Source organism: Mixophyes fleayi, chromosome 5, assembly GCF_038048845.1.
Source record: "Mixophyes fleayi isolate aMixFle1 chromosome 5, aMixFle1.hap1, whole genome shotgun sequence".
NCBI classification, from domain to species: Eukaryota; Metazoa; Chordata; class Amphibia; order Anura; family Limnodynastidae; genus Mixophyes; species Mixophyes fleayi.
In genome coordinates this window covers 148,502,937-148,524,700 of record NC_134406.1, presented here as the reverse complement: position 1 = coordinate 148,524,700, position 21,764 = coordinate 148,502,937, and the positions used below count along the sequence as shown (strand labels likewise).

Below are 21,764 nucleotides of genomic sequence, written 5' to 3'. Positions count from 1 at the left end.
AACCTATCAATAAATGTTAGAAAACTGCATTGAAATTCATTTCTATTTGTGTGTTTGATAGTGTGAGTATATTGGTAGCTCAACCACAGTGGAATGAAGTATGTTCCATAAACACAAGTAGAAGTCGCAAATTAATTATAATGAATACCATGTATGTGGGCACCAGTCAATGTTATATTTGGAAAAACAACATGGAAATTCTTTTGTTGTAGTCATAAATATTTGTAGAATAACTATTCTGTGTAAATCACCATTTAGATATCTTTAATTATATGTTCCTGTTGCCTAGTTCCTTCATTTGATCTATACATATTTTTTAAGACTGTTAATGTGCAGGCGTTTTTTCAGTAGATTTACACATAAAAAGTGTTAAATTACATGGTGGAAATAGTCCACATACTGAAAATCACAGCATCCATTTGCATATAGCTTTGATCAGTAAAGTACGTTTATCAACTGAAAACAAACCTTTAATGATTGCTTTCGGTTGCACAAAACATGTTTTGTAGTACTGGCAAACTACAGCACAAGATTTTTGGACCAGGATATATCCATTTATAAAGTGCTTTGATGAAGAGCAATATCCTGTCCAGAAACATTGTGCGATAATTTGGTACTGCTACAATAAATGTGCATTTAATTGAGTAGTGCAGTCTCATCCATGTTCGCACCTTTTTCCCGGGTGCTCCACCCAGCTGTTTTTTCTCTCCACCCAGCTCTTGGAGCCCAATAGGATCCTATTATAATAGAATAAACAATTATTTATCTTATTATAACAAGCACTACAGCCAGCCGTGTGTGTGTGTTAGACCACTGTCCGCCAGTCTCATCAGTTCTGGCAGGTGTGGGCAATAGCTTCCAACATTTTTCATTATTATTGAAAAGTATTACAACTGCCCCCACCCGGCTGCTTCTTATTGCCATCCGGCTGGCAACATTTCTCTGTTTAGTCCATTTTAGGACTGTCTGAATAGCTCACTGTTAATGAATATAAACTGAGTAGGAGTATATTCATTCACTCTGTGCTCTGTACATGTTATTAAATAGACCTGAAAATTTGGTGTATGCTGTATTCAACAGATAAACATGCCTCTCTGATTATAGCATTTTTCATAAATACATTACTTCTGAAATTATACAATGTTTTTCAAAGCTAATGATAGAATGTAGTTTGCATTTTGGGTTTATTAAAACTGCTTGTCACTTTTAGACAATTAAATTCTTAAGACCCTCACAATAGACTGGGTGACCAAACTTTAAGGATTGACTCATAGAATCTGTTTTATCCTTCTATACAATTAAGTAGCTGATGTAACGTGGGCTGGTTTAATTTGGGCGAGTTATGTATTTAGGCATGCATGAGATTTAATTATAGACATTGTATATGTGTGTGTAAAATGATAATACTCATTTAAATGTATGTGTGAAGTAGTAGTATTCAATTAATATGAAATGTTAAGTTTGTCTTGTTTTAGACATAACATATTACAAATATTTTTTTTTTCCTTTATAGATGCTCTTAAACTAGGAGTGGAACCAGAAATTGACATAATAGAATATTGTCAAAAGGAATGGAGAGGCAAAACTACAGTAGCAAAAACCATGAAGGAGGTATGGTTGTGCGCTCACAAGTTTTATATGCAGTACTGTGCACTAATTGTCCAATCCCAGTTTTATCAGTGCAGTAAAGTTTATTAAAGACCGTGGTTTTACTAACGTCATGTGGTGCTGCCGTTTGAACTATGTATAAGCCTCTCCGTTTTTTTGTTGTTTATACAATCAGTGTTCTCAAAGTCTTGGCTGGCTCTTACTCCATAAGCTAGAAATATAATGCCCTTTACATCTGCAATCGTATTCAGCATATTCTTTCATATGCTTTTGATCGCATGGCAGTTGGAACACAATTTCCGAAATACTTTCCCCAATAAATCAAAGCCTTGGTATCCATGGTTGGACAAAAATGGTCAGTCTGCGGTATGAAACGTATCAGATACCATGGTCCGTATTTACAGCAGACACCTTTTGGTGTTTGGTAGACTTTGTCCAATTCCACCCATTCAAGGTCTATGGACAATGTCCAAATTGCACTAGGGCTTCAGCAGTTAGACTGGTTCTCAAATTATGGTTCAGTGGTGAGATAATCAAAGCCACCATAACATCTTATCAAGCAATGTAGCAGATAGAGCAGATTAGAACTAAGAAAAGGTATCTATAAATTAACAGTGGGTGGGAAAAATGTCTCTTTCCTGTTGTTAACATCAGAGATAATTGTCCTGTTCAGCAATGCAGATTTAGATTTTTAGCATTTTGTTTGCTGCGTTTGTAGTTCCACAAAGGGTTGAAATAGTGGTCGCACTTTCACTTCTTACTCTTCTATCTCTAGCGATGTAGAAAATCAAACAGGAAGAGGTGGGGGAGGGGCCGTAATGCTTTGCCTTCGACTTGCTTTCCATTTATTTATGTTTGTCCAAAATCATAGTTATCAGTACATTAAATTACACTCATTTCTTTTATGTGAGGGTTTTTTCTTTTGTTTCTTGTGGCTTTTTCTGATGTACGTTATACTCATCTAGATGTTTTACATATGGGATAGAGGTGAGAAGCCTATCTTAAAAAAAAAAGTGATCTCAAGGTGTGAGCCCAAAATCTACAATGTACCTCCTAACTATTCTATCAGTTATATTAAAAAAATAAAGAAAAAAAAATAACTGGCAGCATTGACTCAAAAAAGGGTTCAGAAGTTCAGCACATGAATGCTTTCCCATGCAGACTGTAGAATGGCCCTATATTTGCTGCACATAAACTGGTACATTTTTTTTCTGAATAGTTTAGTTCAGATCCTGGTATCTGATGACTAGGGTAGGTCATTGCAGTAAGCTGATGCAGGAGGGCAACCTTTGAATGACATAGGATAACACCACCACCATCAGCCTACATTAGTGACACCTGGTAGGATGGATTCATGGACTATTGTTTCTGTTTTCTGCTTTTCCCATCAGCATGAAGCAGCAAAGAATTTGAGAGATCAGTTTCCTAGTGTTAATGTTACTTAGCACATAGCAATAATCTCCTTTTTCTATCTGCTTAAAAGGGTGATATTCTGTTTCAGAATTTCTGTTCTTTTGCTGAGAAGAATGGAATCAAAATATTAAATGGCCATCTGGTTTGGACAAGACACTTATTTTATTTATTTGTTTTATTAGTAACTGATAGCAGACCAATCCCAACCAAATGTAATGCTTGCTTAGCCTCTACACATATTTCAGCACTGTATATGTATATGTGTGTGTGTGTGTGTCGATATAGATATAGATATATATATAGATATGGAGATAGATATATATGGATATAGATATTTATGGATATATATATATATATAAATATATATAATATAAATGTCTAGTGGCGTGTGTTAGTCTGTCTGTGTGTGGAAAAAATAAAACCAAGCTGCAGCGCCACCTGCTGGGCGGAGTTATACACTGACCTACTAAATTCTTAGTGTGTGTGTAAAAAAATTCAGAAAGGGCTGAAATTTGGTATACTAAGATGTTTTTAATTTGTTAATTGTTAAAAGTGTTTATAAAGATTTTAAAAAAATATATATATATTTCTTGAAGGAGAAGTGACAGTGGGGAGTGGTTGGTGGTTGCCGGGGGTGACAGTGGGGAGTGGTTGGTGGTTGCCGGGGGTGACAGTGGGGAGTGGTTGGTGGTTGAGGCCTGGGCTATGGCCCAAATGCATGACAAGAACCTTCTTAACACCTTAAGTAGCTTGATTTGACTAGAATGCATGAGTATCATGCACGGGTTAACTTGTGTGTGTGTGTATATATGTGTATATATATATAGATAGATATAGATATAGATAGATAGATAGATATAGATGCAGAGCTGAAATATATATATATATATATATATATATATATATATATATATATATATATATATATATATATATATATATATAATCTCCTCTTTGTACCGTATTGCTGCTTAATCAATCTACCCCTTTACAACACATTTTTATATTGTTTCTTTATTGGAAGAATGCATTGAACAAACAAAAATTGGGTTTTACATTTCACATTTTAAAAAGACACATGTTAACTCTTACTTTTTTCTAATACTAATTTTCTAATTTATTTGTCTGTCATTTTTATGTTCTTTATGTCATATTTTATAGGATAATCTAATATTCGCATTGTGAATTTGGTCAGAAGGTCATCTATTTTTTTGCATGAACATAATTTGCTACCTACTGCAGAAAACACTGCTTTGCCATTTATCTACATATCTTAAGAGACAGCTTGTACCTTAGAAGAGATAGGGTTTGAGGTATTCAACCTTTGATAAATAACAGCTGTATGAGTTGTCAGCAGGGTTCCAAGGAAAACTTCTTTGCTATGCCTTAAAATATACCCAATTGCCTGACTAAATTTAATGACATTGTTGGTTTGGTTCTTTAGGCTATATATCTTAGTCATGTAAATGGAAAACCTTAACTTATTTGATTATGGTCTTGCAGAAATTTAAAATCCGTTCATAGAGGAGTTCACAGGGGTATAGGTAAAGATGATGGCAACCTCCAGTCTTTCCAATAATATTGCATGTGGCAAATAGTCTTCCTATTGGTGGTGGATCTCATGCACATAAGTGCAACATGCTATTTAAGAAGTTTCCACACAAATTTTAACAACCTTGATTTTCAAGGTACCATTCTGTCTCTACCTGGTTTGAAGTCTGTAGGTAATACAAACTTATTCTCATTTTACTTGGCCAGTAAAATGGATGCCTTGGTATTCAAAGGTATTCCAAAGCCGTGAGCAACTTTTTCCTTTTGAACCAATTCCATTTCACATATGCCATCTCATTGTGCATATGAGCAAGACCTGGTAGCAACAACATTAGTGTCATTATATGTCCATCAGGAGAGTGTCACAAGTGATCTGACTGCAATATATAGTTGTTCCAATAAAATGAACTGTGCATTACCCTATGTCAGTGTTGGCTAACCTGTGACACTCCAGATGTTTGTGAAACTACAAGTCCCAGCATGCTTTGCCAATATATTGCAGCTTATTGCTGGAAGGGTATGCTGGGACTTGTAGTTTCTCAACACCTGGAGTGTCACAGGTCAGCCAACAATGCCCTATGTGGTATAAGACTGGGCTGCAGCTTTGGCATTAGAGTCGGTCAAGGCATTCCCTTTGGAGACATAAATGATCGCAACAGCAGAAAACAATAAAAACACATCTAGGTAATCTTTGATTTGTAGCCAACCTGATATGAGGAACCCATGTTGCTTCCATATTTGCACATAATCATGCACTACATCAAATGCATATTGAGAATCGGTGTAACTGTTTACAGATTTTTTTTTTTCTTAATAAGTGTGCATGTTTTTTGTAAGTCAGCAACTTAAGTTGAATAGACAGATAGTACATGGCCATATACGGTGAACAGAGAGCATACACTGCATCTAGTTTCCCTTTGTAATTTCTAAAATAAGATCCATCTACAGTAGAATATAAGATCAGGGTTGTTGGCATAAAAAGTGTTGTTTGCAAGTAGTCATATGACTCTCCTTCAGCAGATTAGAACACCTGGTAAGAGGGATGTTTTCCCATGATAGTAAAATAATTTCATATTTGGGCACTTGACAATGGGCATGTGCTATGCCTTTGTTCTGTGACATAGGAGCAGCTACTGCATGTGGAACAACTGAGTGGTGAACCCAGAACAAAAAGTGCTGATCATTGTACAAAAAATTGTATCAGCCATAACATAAGTTAGCCATAGGCTACTGAATCAAGAGGTGTACTGTAATATGTAACAAAGTACACCTAAAGCAATGCCCTTCTTTTCATGACTGTAAAGATTGAAAGGATTACAGTAGTCTGGAAGACCTTGGAGTGAAAGCTGCTTCTGCTTTCGTGTCCCAGTAAAGAGGGGTGTTCAGCCAGGAAGGCTTTAAAAATTGAAGAATCACCCAGAATCCACTGGTGAACTTAACTGGCCATACCCATTAAGGATCTCGCATGGGAGACAGTGGTAGGCCTTGCAACCTCCATCAGAGAAGTAGTGTTCCCCTGCTGAAATGTCATGTCCTAAATAGTTCACTTGAGGTAAACCAATTTGAAGTTTGGACCCTAGTTTGTGTGCATTTTATGTGTGGGTGTGATAGGGAATTCAGAATGTAAGCTCCAATGGGGCAGAGACTGATGTAAGTATTCTCTTTACATCGCTGCTTAATATGATTGGTGCTATTTGAGTAAACAATGATGATAGTAATGTAAGAGCACGTCTATAATAATGCACAATTTCTTGACCAACTACTTAATTTCTTACAGGTACAAATATCCATGTTGTCACACATAGGGGGAGATTCAATTCCCCCTAGTTCTTTAGAACAATGCAAGCTGTGCACAATTACTACGGTTATTGCTGCGCATTATTACCATTACTACGGTCATTTCAGCACTGATTTGTGCTCGCAGTTCCCTGAGGCACAAGCAAAAAATCGGTGTTACAATTACTGCAGTGACGGTAATAATGCGCGCCTCGGGGAATAGAATCTACCCTTTAAACTAAGTTTCACACTTTAAGTCCTGTCCAGAAATACCTTTTAACTCCTAAAAGTACGATTATTAAAGCCTACTTCTACATGATCAAGTATATTTAACAGATTTATTTTATTATTGGTTATTTTTTGTTTTATACAGTATGTTGAACTATGTTGTGTGTGTTTGTTTTTTTTTTTTTTTTTACCAACTCTTACAGGGTTATGAAGAAGTGTCTCAATTTTTTGGTTCCATAAGACGAGTGAGAGGAGATAATTACTGTGCCTTAAGAGCCACTTTATTCCAGTGCCTTAGTCAGACTACGAAGCTTCCACAGTGGCTGGATGATGACCATCTAATTGAAGTATGTGCTATATTGTTTTAACTCTTTTCAACTATTCAGGTTCACACTTTCATCTTTGCAACATAAATGGGTAGTTGTTTGATGCCAGCCAGATGAAGGAGGATCACTGTTCAGTTTGGCATTTCACATGTAGTGATCACTTATTAGTGGGGTTTGAGAGCACACAGAGATAACTAGCAGTCATCTGCGGTCATTTTACAATTACATGTACAAACGTGGGCATTGGATTATAGTTGGGCGTAATGGTTGTTTTTGGGCCACATGTGCTACCAGTTGCCTGATATTGACTGCAATTTTGCAATGTGTGTGGCAAACATTGACCTATAGCTGAAATTGAGGTGCAACTATATTCAATAATTCCAGGCTCCATACAGTAAAATATTTTTTCTTTTGACTAGGCAAAATAAATAATATGTAAATAAAGTGCTATATCTAAGCTCTCCTGGATATGAGAAGGGTAGCACAAGCAACTGAAACTGATTTGTTTATTTCTTTTGTGAAAGTAATATACAATAAGTCTGCACATTGAAGATAATGTTATTCCAAAGGAGAGGCTATTAAGTATAAAGCTACCAGATAAATTGTGTTACCACGAAGGTTAATTTTAGGAACATGTGTACTGTTGGTGTTCACAAGATTTTCTATTCCACCACCATATTTCTCAACATTCCAGGAAGAATTGGCATTCAACGCTCCTTTTGTTTGCTAAAAATTGGGAGTGTTTAGGAGTATACACTACAAAGGTACAATCATAATTTGTTAATCTACTTTAAACTGTGAAGATTTCTTTTACAGTGTTCATTGAATACAACTCCACACATAGGTTGTTCTGATAAAGCAACAGGCCTTAAGTAAACCTCCCTTTAAATTGTGCTTGTGGGTGAGATGAACCAATTCTTTTCCCAAGCAAACTCTTATGGAGCAGATACCTTTGGTAACTTCCAAACTCGCACATTGTTAGATTTCAGAAACGTTCCCCATGTTCCTACGCACTGAAAACGGGTGGGGTATGGTTTTCGGTGGCGAAAAATCTGACACCCACCTGACCTACAAAAAACCCCCGAAAGTATTAAAAAGCGATGTCTGTGTTAATAGACTTACCTGAAAAGCGACTGTGTACATCACCGATGATGTAGAATGCTGTCCACGAGTGATTTTGAATGAAGACCTGTCCGGCACTACAGTTTACTGTCATCGTGACTTCTATTAAAGTTCATTTAAAGTGGCAATGTCGGGACCCCACAGGTTAAGTGTTTAAACACTTAACCCGACATTAATAACAAACAGTAATAAAATGCTGGGTAATACATCCATTAAAGAAGTGCTGAGGGTTGCCCGTGGGAATGTTCATTATAAGATCCAGTCTATAAGTGAATAATTGGAGGCGTTAAGACTGATCCTTGTGGGTTTAAAATTTGACACTTGTATTGGGTACAGAATTTGCTGTTTTGAGGGTCAATGCAGGATTTATGTCCCCAAGAGCCAACTCCTCACTTTTTTGTATTAGGAGAAGAGTGCTGCCCAGAAAGTCTATCATAACAGTGAGAGTCTGGAGATGAGTTATAGGGAATCGATAGATGGCAGTAATAATGATTGGGTTATTGATGAGAAGACAAACTTGGCAAGTATTCAAACATAGATGGGGCACAGGAGTTGCTTATCTGTCCCCAATTTTAGTATGTATGTGTGTATGTATGTGTGTATGTATGTGTGTGCGTGTGTGTGTGTGTATGTGTATATATATATATATATAATATATATATATATACGGTATATATATATATTACACGCACACACACACACACACACTCGTGATGTGGCAAATTAAATAGCTGTCCAATAAGATGCCTCTATTTAGCCTCACACATCCCAAATATAGACAATATTTCTGTTACATAGCCTCTCATGCCACGAGGTTGCCTATATGCACGTATATGTCTCGTCTAGTATATAAAGACTTACGAGTCTATTTCAATATCCATGCTTCCGCCACCACTGAGTATTCTGCGTAGTTAAAAGCAGAAAGTGTAGTAATGCCAGGGGATTGTGTGTAGCTCTCTAATAGAAATTGGTTCTGTAAATACCTAATTACATTGCCACAATCTATTGCATAACAAAATATATTAAACTCCTAGTAATTTATAAGCATAGTTATAAATTGCTAGGAATGTAATAGTTGAAGTTTAATGCATTTTTCTGTAAAAGGGTTAGCTAGTCATATCCAATAATGCACAGCTAAACATCAATAGTTGTAATAATACAAAGTTTGTGAAGCATTTTAAATAATGGGAGAACAGTGTTAGAAGCTGGTTTGGTTTGAAGTGACCTTAGTGTGCCTAGCATCAGAAAATATTTTCTCATTTTCTTATCATATATTTCTTAACTACTGTGTCAAATGGCTGTGCTTTCAAGGTTTGTAATAACACTCATATACTGGTTAGAAGAAAAAAAAGACATTTTTACTTTTCACTTTGTAATACTGTAAAAGTTTGACTGTACTGCACTTAGGAAACACCAGATGGCACTAAGAAAGTAGTTGGTACTAGAATTCAATTATACATTTATGCTAGTCAGTAGCAAACGCAAGATTTTGAGAGGGGGGGTTCCAAACGCAGAACACAGAATAAAGCAAAAAAAACTGCATGTAGCTGACCACATTTAGCTTTGCTGAAAATAGCAAGTACAGTTATTAATCGCAGAGTTTAGTGCACTAACTCCAGTCCCTCCTAATCTCATGATTCACACAACAGCCTTTTTCTTGGCATGCTGGAACATGTAGTTCTACAGCAGCAGTCTTCACAGTTTGGAAATTGGCCTCCTAAAAAAGTATAGATCCCTGCAACAAATCAATACATGATTTAGGTTTTGTACTTGTTTTTTACCAGTTTTATTAGGGTTACTATATTAATACTGTGATAAATACTTTAGGAAATAATCTTGTTAACTTTAGTTTGTTGCAAGTTAGGCTTTAGTTATTAAAACTATCTGAGGTACTGGCCTATTTGTCACTGTCACTGGTCTGTCACACGCAGAGATGGGGTGAGCTTGAGGGCAGAGAGACTGTCCCAGGGGAGGGTAGGAGAGAGAGAGGGCTCCCGGGGCGATCTGCAGCCTGCTGTCACAGAGGCAAGTTGCGGGCAACTGCTGCGCCACCCTGGGCTTGCACCCTGGGTGACGGCACCGCCCGCACCTGCCTAGTTAAGGCTCTGAGTGGCCTATACTTGACTCAAGTGCACATAGGGGAACATTTCTGGGCAATGGGAATCCCTACCCTAAGTGCATGCTTGCTATGGTTTTTGAATGTGATTTGCAAAACATATGTTAACCCCCGAAAAACACATTTTAAGATGTTACAGAAGGTAAAATGGCTTTCCTTTTAGCCTCAAAACAGCTCTGCTGTTTTCAGCTTGTGAAAATCTTTCAGGCGTTGCATTACTAAACCGTTAACGCTGTCCTATTTATTTGAAAGCCATTCTCACTTTTTAGCCAATAAGTTGGATAATTAAATAAACAGTCCGGTTAATGGCAATGCAAGCTAACCGCTTGTGGCATAATGTCATATCTGTTTGTGCCATACCACTTTAAAATCTGATAATGGACTTGGATGGTGTCTATGTATGGCCCCAACCATATTGCAAAATTACATATTGTATCAGTTGATATACTTGTGTAAGTGGTACATACATGAGAGCAACATCGCCCAGACCACCTCTTGGGCGATGGCTGTAAAACCCACCACCAAATCCCTTGAAAATACCTCTTTTCTCTCACTGTTACAAATATCTTCAATCCTCTGGACAGCTAAATACATTTCAGCACATACTGGGATTTCTGAAAGTATGGTAAGAATTATGGGGTGGAGGTTTTTTTCCTCATCTAATGCCCATCCAGTTTAAAAGTTGTCAATTTCCTTATTTTACCAAAAGAAAAGTTTGTATCTGCTGATAGAGGGCAACAAAATTAGGTTTGGTAGATTTAGAAATATATATTAGATCTCCGGCGCTAATAGGTAGCACAAAAAATTCAAAATGAACATCAATTGCATCAAATCAATAGAGGGGGTGCAATCCTCTAATAAACAAACATATCAACCAAAAAGCAGATTGCGCATAAGATGTTCCATTGAAAATACTGATACATGAAAGTAAACAAACAAATTGGTTCAATGGGTAAATATATATATGTTTACTCCAACAGTAGATAAATACATAATATATAAAAAATATAATAAAGTTATAACAGCAGATAGATTCCCAAATTACTCATGTATCTATAGCTAATATGAATCTATATTGAGGATGTAAAAGATATCACAACAAAGAGCCAGAGGTTAATGTATAACGGATTGTCCAAATGACCATAAGAGTAAGAGCTCTGTATGCCGATATGAATGAAGCAACTTGGTTGCGCCCGATACTGGCTGTGAAATGAGATGACAAGTTCCCACAAGTTAAGCGGTATGTTCAAATATAAAGCTCCGTAGTAAATAGCTGAAATACATTAGTAGTGGAGCAATCCGCTGTTGGTGGTGTTCATTATGCCAATATATGAGTCAGGCTAGCATATAAATGAAACATCCAGATCTTACCCGTGAAGGGAAATATAGATCCAAGTTCCCGTCCCGCCACACAAGCGGTTCAGATGAGTGGAGACTCCACGATGTGTCTTCTGTGGTGCGCACCACCTAAATCCGTCCGGATTGAAACACAGTTGATTGTCGCTGCTTGTCACATTTTCTCTACCCACGGAATACCCACTACTGAGTATTAGCTCTATTGAGCCTCATCTACTGGGAAGACATTTGATACAATTTGATACATTGTCTTCAGAGGCTCTTACGTACATTGTGTCCTTAAGAGGAATATATCCACAATCATATCCACTCATCTGAACCGCTTGTGTGGCGGGACGGGAACTTGGATCTATATTTCGCTTCACGGGTAAGATCTGGATGTTTCATTTATATGCTAGCCTGACTCATATATTGGCATAATGAACACCACCAACAGCGGATTGCTCCACTACTAATGTATTTCAGCTATTTACTACGGAGCTTTATATTTGAACATACCGCTTAACTTGTGGGAACTTGTCATCTCATTTCACAGCCAGTATCGGGCGCAACCAAGTTGCTTCATTCATATCGGCATACAGAGTTCTTACTCTTATGGTCATTTGGACAATCCGTTATACATTAACCTCTGGCTCTTTGTTGTGATATCTTTTACATCCTCAATATAGATTCATATTAGCTATAGATACATGAGTAATTTGGGAATCTATCTGCTGTTATAACTTTATTATATTTTTTATATATTATGTATTTATCTACTGTTGGAGTAAACATATATATATTTACCCTTTGAACCAATTTGTTTGTTTACTTTCATGTATCAGTATTTTCAATGGAACATCTTATGCGCAATCTGCTTTTTGGTTGATAGATTTAGAAATATAACCTTTATCGGTTTACATAACTTTGGAATTTCTTGGGTCTTTATATGTACAGCACTGTATCATCCTACAATCATGGCTCCCAGAGCTGAAATAGTAGAATTGATGAACCTGTGTAAAATAGCCATTTAGCACATTTTGTATGTCTAAAACTCCACGTGTGTGTAAATATATATATATATATATATAATGCATTTCTGGAGCTTATGTTTTATTAATTGCAATTTATTCACAGTTGCCTGAAAAGCTTATTAAAAAATATGACTGGATTATGTTGTGGAGATTCTGGCACTCGCATGGAAGCCAAAAAACCTGGGTGCGGATAAAGAAGTTCTTGGAGTTGCTTAAGAAAAAGGTGAAGCAAAACTTTATATTGTATTGGAACCAGTGTATTTTAGAAGACAGAAAATAGGTGTAATCCTATTTGGTAATTCATAAAGTTTTGGTGTTTTCAAGTGCTTGGGTGATAAGTTATAATGAAATGGCTCCCTAAAATCAAGTGACATGTTTTATGTGTTTGCAAATTGCAGTTTAAAGATTAAATACACTCTGCCATCAACGTTTTCAACCCATTGGACAGTAAAGTTTTTCTGAAATGTGAATGGGAGAGGCGCGCATGCAAATTAATGATTAATGTCAGTCATCGGTATACATGTAGTCACAGGGAAGTGTTTGTCAGACCCGTCCCTAAGTATTCATAACTGCCTGTGCAGTTTACATGTATTTCTACTTAATCCCTCAAAACAAGTACATGTGAGAGATAAACCCCGGCCACCGGAAGGAGTAGGGCAGAAGAACAAAGACTGTGCCAATCATATGTTTGAGGTAGTTTTTAGCAACGGGCTGTATACTTTCCTAAACTAGATTTGATTGTATTACACTAGATTTTATTCATTTTTTTAATTTGCATGATGATTCATATGAGACTATCATCTCTGATTTTACACTGATTTATTTGAACATACTTTTGGAATACATTTTTTTTTATATGAGAAATCTCAAGATTGTATATAGTGTGTTACCTGAATGTGACAATTCACTGTGGAATGCGATTCAACAATCCTCACGTTATGTGTGATACACAAGTTGATGTTTTGTAAGTTTATTTACAAGAGGAGACTTGCAACTGGAATGAACAATTTGTATGATTTTACCCCCTAGAATATATTGAATGCTGATTGTTTTTACAATGTTGCACTATTAAATGAAATTTTGTTTTTCATGTTCGTACCATATGGATGAAAAAACGTTGAACACCTGATCCATATAATTTAAATACACTCCGTTTTTGGTTCACCTACTTCACTATAGATTCATTAGGGAATGGTAGCGCTTTATATCTCTCATACAGATTTTCTTGCTTAGTACTTGGCTATAGTTAACAAGCTGTGCTTATTATAGGTGGTAATGAAGCTAATTGCACACTTGAGGAGAGTTGGAACATTACGCTTGGCTGTATCCATAAGCGTAATTAATCTCTTGTGACTGCTGTGCTCACTGCATCTTGTCTTCCGAGGGTCTTCATAATGTTTATTTGTACATGTTTATTTTAGTATTCTTTATTTTTAGTGGCTAAAATAGTTCTTGTATATATTATGTTTTGAAGTTTATAATTTTGAGGCTTTGTTTTTTTAATTGTTTCATTTTTAAATGACAGCATGGACAAATGGTAGCATGCTCATCTGTACAGCACATGCAGTGGTGACGTACAACCACACAAAATCTTACGGCTCTGTATACGCACACATTGGAGTGTCTGACATATGGTGCCTATTTTTTGAACACCCATATTTCATTACTCGAGTATAGTTGCTAAATAGACCGACATGTCTGATATAGGCACATAGTGTACAGTGAGAGCTGTGCATGTCGTTACTATGTTGGAAACCACATATGCATCTGGCATGTGCAGCATTCCAAGGGCTGATTACTTTGCATGTTTCACATTGTGGGTTTACAATCTGAGGCTCCATTCATACATCTAAATGCTTCAAAGGCAACAGATGTATATAGTGTGCAGTGTTCATAAGCATTTAGCACCTTTGTTTGTTCCAACTTTCATATACTTTGCTAGAAATGTGTGTCCTTCAGAGCTTCATATTTCTCCCGGCCTTCTGTGATTATTTGTGAGGTTGCATATTTGGTGCCTATGCTATTTCTGTATTTTTCTTGGTATTTTCCCTACCCTTCAGTTACCCTTCTTCATAATAGCTCTTATCTGTAGGTACCTATGAACATTTACTTTTCATGGAGTGAGTCTTCCATGTTATGTGCCCTGCAGACGAGAGTATGTTTTTGTTTTTATTTCCTCCTTCTATATGTTTGGGAGTTCTCTCATGCACTGAGGGTGAACGAAAAGCAAATGAAATTTGTACCTACCTGGAATTCCTGTGCTTCTAAAACTTCAAAGCCAATACAAATAACCCTCTCTTGCGTTCTTTGTTACATGACTGAGGTATGCAGGGCAGTGTGGGGTATTTTATAGGAACTACCCAAAAAACCTGATAGGCTTAGCGTTTGTTCTTTTTTCTTATCCCTTCCAGTAGGTGTGATATAGCTCTTGCTTGTCCTCTCCTCTAATCCCTCATTTCCAGGTAGGTACACAATCCAAACAACATGCAACATGCGTAAAATCTTGGAAAAATAAAAACATTGTCCTAGTAATATGTCATTATCGCTTCTATTGTAGTTACTGCATGAGACCAATACAATGTGCATTGTAAATACGTGTAAACATATTCAATGATTGCATGTTTCTCTGTCCTAGATTTTGAGCAATTTAATGTGCAAAAAACATTTAAAATAACTTCTGTTTTTATAATTTTTTTAACATAAATCACTGTGGCTATAAGAATGATTTTGGTCAGGCTGCTTTTAGCACGGGTTGTAGTGACCAAAGATGCTTTGGAATGCCCCTCTGAGCTCTGGTTGCACTGTGATATTCTTCTTTACCCCCTCCATCATCACATGACATGAACCTGTGTCTGTGTAGCAGATTGACTGTGTCAGACAGCCACTTTTGTTTGCCAACCAGCAAGCTTGTGAAAGTCATTTTTTCTTAGCTGTCTTACAGATCATTATCCGATGCATGCTTAAAAGGTACTGATCTTCCTATTTAAAGAAAAAAAAAATCTATATGGGATTGCTGCTTTAAGTTAGGCACTATCACTTAATACGCTTCTGCTAGGATTAAAGTAGCCCTCTTGCATACATGCATATTATTTTATAGTAACTTATATTAATTTTGCCTGAGAGAAGATATTTATTGCATAATGCAGGCTTAGCATAAATTGAGCTGCTATTGCCTTTTATGTTTTAGCACATACTTTTCTACTAAGCTTTTATTACGTAATGAAGATCTGTTAGGGAAGGGAACATCTGGGTTTATTTGTGTTAGAATAATAAATTATTTTGCTAATCAGCTTAAAAACTTCATCACAAATGGATTTCTGGATTGGCAGCTGCCAGGAATGTTGAACGTACCTTTTGGCAGATGCAAAAAGCTGGGACATGACTCACGCAGGCAGCAAGCATGTAAGGAACAACCTTGAATCTAACACATGGGATACGCCATTGTTCTTAATATTCTGAAAGGACCACTAAACCTAAAATACAAACTTTTTTTTTTAATAAAAACAATACTAAACATACTTAAAAGTAAAGATTAAATTATATTTGTAGTAGAGATTGATAGAAGCAAGAAAAGGAGAAGTACTAGTCGATTATAGTGATTGCAACATCCTTAGACTTACAGTGTGAGGGAATGCTTCTGGTCAGCATTAAATATGGGTTTGCTGTACATAGGGAAAATTATTGTGAACTATCATAGCTTAACATTAACTCCTTTCCATTATGATTAGCGCCTCCATTTTTTTTTGTGCTTTTGTAATTGTTGTATATAACTGTAATATCACTTTTCTTTTTTCTGCTGCCTTATGATTAAAAGAAAATTGTTTTAAAATGCATCCGCTTCTCTACAGCCCTAAGTCTGTTAATATAGTGGTGCTCGAAGTGTATTTGACTGCAGTTGATAACCATGGCCATATTGCACTTAAATTGGAGACACAGCAGAGCAATTACAGAAAACATTTTTCTCTATGGAAGACTGCTGTGCTTCTTCATACTATAACATGCAGTACATTTCTATGCGTTTGAAAAGAGCAGTTTTTTTTGTATGTTTTTTTAGTATGTTTGAACATTATATGATCTTTTGTCTCCTCTTATACAGTGGGTTGAATTGAGTGAAATGAAGAGCCCAGACAAAAAACAGACCTCTTGTGATGAGATCTTCCAGAATGAAGAGGAGTATGCGTTGTATGAGGCAGTGAAGTTTTTAATGCTGAAAACTGCTATTGACTTGTATAATGCCAATAAGGATGGCAAAGAAGTGCCTGTCTTTTCCTGGCTGCTGTTTGCTAGGAACACATCTAGTAATCCTTGTGAGTTTCTGAAGAATCACTTAAATCAAGTGGGACACACTGGAGGCCTTGAACAGGTATGATGTGCCCAGAACAATGGTTGGTTATGTCATGAAAAAATCCTCTGGTTCTCTGTTATTTTTTATGTGTTAAGCCTCACACACACAATACTCCTGAGAACAAAGTCACCTCTGTCAAATATTTCATTCATTGCTGTTGATTGGCAGCAGAGGGGATGACAAGTGTTGCTGTCTGTACATTTAATAAAACTGACATGTTTATGGGCAGGTGGAAGAGCCTGGATTATATATAAAGATTGTTCATGTCCAGTCTCCTTGAAATGGTGTGGGTCCAGGCCTCTGTGGTTTTCTTATAATTAAACCCCTCAGCCATCATTCTCCAATTCATCTACCGTATATACTCGAGTATAAGCCGACCTGAATATAAGCCGAGGCACCTAATTTTACCACAAAAAATTGGGAAAACTTATTGACTCGAGTATAAGCCTAGGTTGGGAAATGCAGCAGCTACTGGTAAATTTCTTTAATAAAAAAACTTGACAGCTGACCCACCGCCACTCTGTTTGCAGGATAGACTGTTATAATAGACCATAATGCTAAATCAATAGCTAACATCAAATAACACAGTGACATAATTTCCTAATATGAAGAATCTAAATTTTTAGTACTGTAGATAAAATATATATTTTTTTAATTTGTAAGGTGATCTGCTCCTATCTGTCAGTCATGTTTCTTTGCCATATTTCATACATACAGCTCTCTTATTCATTATTCCTATTGTGAAAAGCGTGCAAACAGATGGCTCCTCACACAGGTTTCAGCTGAACCACTAAGGGGGGTATTCAATTGTTGCTTTTAACGCGCTAAAACAAAAAAAAACGAGCGCTCGAAAAATATTACAGTTTATACGGTAATATGCGCGTAAATACCGTTAATACGGTAGTTTACTCGCTGAATTATCATTATTAAAAAGATTTTAGACAAATAACCAAATGTCATAACAATTGGCGAATTTAAAAATTTAGATGCCAGAAAGATTGAAATAAAGTGTCAGAAAAAATATATAAAAATGACCCGTAGGGAGGTCAGTTACCCCTGTTTATTATCAAATTCGTATATTAGCTAGGTATAGCCTGATACATAGGGGTTGGTTTAGTCTCTAACTGAGTAGTTGTTCCTAAGACCACTATTAAATAATATATTCGGTCTCATCAGTATTGGTCCCAAGGGAATTGGGATACTGTCATAGATACATATGAAACGTTCTCATATGTTGTTAATGTATCCTTTGTGGGAAAAATATTATTGGGCTTGAAAGAAGGAGATTGTGACAAAGGTTTATATTCATACACAGTGTCAGTAGCTATAGTTAATTTCCACATACAATCCCAGCTCTTCTTTTTAACCCCATGTAAATAAGGATGAGGTCATGTGTATCTGCGTGATATAATCGTATATTGATCAATACATCCTTCATTCTAGTGAAAAATCTCTTACAATTTATTTGCAGATTAATAGTGGCAAAGGTGGTGGATAATTGGTCATATCACAAGGACACTATATGTGTAGCTAAAGCACCCATCGATGTATATATTTGTATCCAAACTAAAATATAAATAAACCAGTTGTAAACCCTGTTATACAGATAAGATAGGTTCACCACAGGGTTATGTATCCATATTTTTATTGTGGCTTGATATTTATTGAGGGCCACTATATCTGCATAACAGTATCAACAAGTGAGAAATCCCTCTCTGCAGAGTCTCACAGCCGTGATATCTGCTCTCAAATAGGACACTCTAAACTTCCCACTTGGATCGTCGGAATTACCCACAGATACGTATATGTCCCTAAAGTAAAGACCCCGAGATAGATTCCTACAAAGCGATTGACGCTATCCGCTAATTATTACTTGAAAGTTACCCTTATTTGCGAGACATGGTCGCGGTGAAATACCGCTGACCGGCTCCCTACTTCCGGGTCCGTGGGGTCACGTTACCCAACGTACGTTTCGCCAAGGCTTAATCATTGGGAATAATGAGTGTACTCAGCGACTAACAAACCTTGATTTAGCAGAACTGTTAATCAGCTGCAACTCCATAGGGAGTGAATTCAGTTCCCAGGATACACAGCCATAGCAGTATAAACATTTTTTTTTTTTTAGAAAGTATTTTTATTAAGATTTTGAGCTACAACATACAAATAACATACCTATCATCCCATCTAACTAACCTCTAGCTCTACCTAAGTCACTATAAACATTGTACAGTGATATTGTGTTCTCCTCATTCTAAAAGTTCACAAGATAACACTTTTAATCAGTAATACATTTACAAGAGAAGTACCAGAAGTCCATCAGATTGTCTCCAACTCTATACTTTAAGGGAAAATGCACTCCAGGTCAGACCCATTGAAGCCACGCAAGGGTTGAGAACTAACTACCTACCCGGTGACTCCCCAAACCCACCATATCATCCTGCTGAGGGTGGATAACATAACTTAATTCATACCAGTGGTGCCCTATCTTATGGTATTTATCCATGGCTTTCATAAATGAACCTGTCATGCCTCCAGACTTTAGTAACTAGATTGATCTAGTGAGGCACACCATTTCTAATTCAAACAATTGTACAATATAAGGTTCAAATCTACTTGGTATTTAAGCATACATTTTTCTTTCATTATAGCACCCTCCTAAGAACCTCCAAAATGATTAAATGACACATTTATTTGATTACTTTCTTATACTAAGACACTGTTTTTGTTTTTTTTTAGGTTGAAATGTTTCTTCTTGGATATGCGTTACAGTGCACCATAAAAGTGTATAGACTGTACAAATATGGAACAGATGAATTTATTACACAATATCCTGATGACCAGGCAAACTGGCCCGTGGTAACTCTTATAACCGAAGATGACAGACATTACAATGTCCCAGTTAGGGTGTGTGAAGAGACAAGTTTATAAATAACAATTTCCCCCTCCTCTTTATTAAAGCGATTTATTACTGCCGTGGTTTGAAATTGTACTATTGTCGTGCAACTGAAGAGTTGCATGACAATATTTGGTCATTTTGTAAGAATTTATTTACGTTAACACAGGAACAGGTTACAGTTTTTTAACATGCACTTCAGCAGGTGCTCTGTACACTTCCCATAAGCCCAGAAGTCAGAGCAAAATTTGCATAGGTGCAGGTAGTTAAAAATGTCTTTGTTAATGCTAATTCTTTTGTATTCTGTATAGTTTTCCACAAGGGAAGAAGTTGATGTAGAGGTACACACTTTAAAGCAATATTTGTGGATGCCCAAGCTATCTGTTGAACACCATTTTGGTTTTAACAGTCTAATGTCTCAAAATAGTAAATTAACATTTTATGATTTTTAAACTTCAAGGACCATTAAACCTAAAAACGTAAGTTTGCTTATAAGAAACACAAGCTATGATTAAAGCATTCAAAATATACAGTGTGTATATCTAGATATCTCATGAGTTTATTAAAATAAATATTAAAATTATTTTCTCTGGGGGAAGGTGGTGAAATTGTGTCTAATCCTATAGAAGGATACAACAGGAACTCCTTTTTGGCTACCAGAAGGCAATAGCTTACTGTGATAGAGACAAGGTTCCGTATAAAGACACAACTCTTACACTCTGCCATGCTGGAAATGTTTGACTATTGAAACCTTAAGCACTCGCAAATCTATATATACAATCACTTTCTATATTAGATTTGGTGACCCTTTCAAAATACAGCCAACAAACTATTGAATACAATTTTGAGTTATTTAAAGATAATTCATGTTTTGTTAATATATATTTACATATGGATGTTATGAGATGTTGCATTAAATGATAAAGAACACTTTCTATGTGAACTTTGTAAGTAATATATCAATGTGTATTTTCTTTCTGTGTGCGTGTTTGCGTAGAGATGCACTATATGGACGAAAGTATTTAGCCACACCTGTTAATAATTGAATTGAGGTCTTTCAATCAGAGCCGTTGCCAGAGGTGTATAAAATCTCACGCCTAGCCATGCAGTCTCCATTTGCAAACAGTTGTGATAGAAAATGGGTCATTCTGAAAGCTCAGTGACTTCAAGCGTGGTACTGTGATAGGATGTCACCATTTCAATAAGACGGTTCGTGAAATTTCATTCCTGCTGCATATTCCATGGTCAACTGTAAGTGATATTAGAAAGTGGAAGGAACAACAGCAACTTAGCCACGAAGCGGAAGACCATGTAAAATCACAGAGCGGGTTCAATGACTGCTAAGGCGCATGGTGCGTGAAAGTCGCCAACACTCTCCTGATTCCATAGCTGCAGAGTTCCGAACTACCACTGGCATTAATGTAAGCACAAAAACTGTGCGGCAGGAGCTTAATGAAATGGGTTTCCATGGCCAAGCAGCTGCATGCAAGCCTCACATCAACAAGACCAACGCCAAGCGTCGGATGGAGTGGCGTAAAGGACACAGACACTGGCCTGTGTAGCAGTGGAAACATGTTCTCTGGAGTGATGAATCATGCTTCTCTGTTTGGCGATTGCCGAGAGAATGTTACCTGCCTGACTGCATTATGCCAACTGTGGAGTTTGGTGGAGGAGGGATAATAGTATGGGGCTGTTTTTCAGAGTTTGGGCCAGGCCCCTTATCTCCAGTGAAGGACAATCTTAATGCTTCTGCATAGCAAGTTATTTTGCACAATGCTATGCTTCCAACTTTGTGGCAACAATATGGGTAAGGCCCTTTTTTATTCCAACATGACTGCCCCAGTGTTCAAAGCAAGGACTAAAAAGACATGGTTTGATGAGTTCAGTGTGGAACAACTTGACTGGCCCACCCAGAACCCTGACCTCAATCCCATTGAATACCTGTGGGATGAACTGGAACGGAGATTGCTAACCAGGCCTTCTTATCCAACATCAGTGCCTGACCTCCTAAATGCTC

The 21,764-nt window shown here is 36.8% G+C and overlaps 1 protein-coding gene across 4 annotated transcripts in view; it reads left to right on the top strand.

Annotated features, from left to right (window-relative positions):
• OTULIN (OTU deubiquitinase with linear linkage specificity) overlaps window positions 1-20,339 on the top strand; it is an 85,192-nt gene extending 64,853 nt beyond the window's left edge. For all 4 annotated transcript variants that reach the window (XM_075212920.1, XM_075212921.1, XM_075212919.1 and 1 more), the window contains 5 exons: window positions 1,514-1,611; window positions 6,780-6,923; window positions 12,613-12,732; window positions 16,606-16,872; window positions 19,591-20,339. In XM_075212920.1, coding sequence (XP_075069021.1) covers window positions 1,514-1,611; window positions 6,780-6,923; window positions 12,613-12,732; window positions 16,606-16,872; window positions 19,591-19,782 — 821 coding nt within the window. In that variant the 3' untranslated portion in view covers window positions 19,783-20,339. The remainder of the gene's footprint in view (window positions 1-1,513; window positions 1,612-6,779; window positions 6,924-12,612; window positions 12,733-16,605; window positions 16,873-19,590) is intronic.
• Window positions 20,340-21,764: the final 1,425 nt, after the last annotated feature.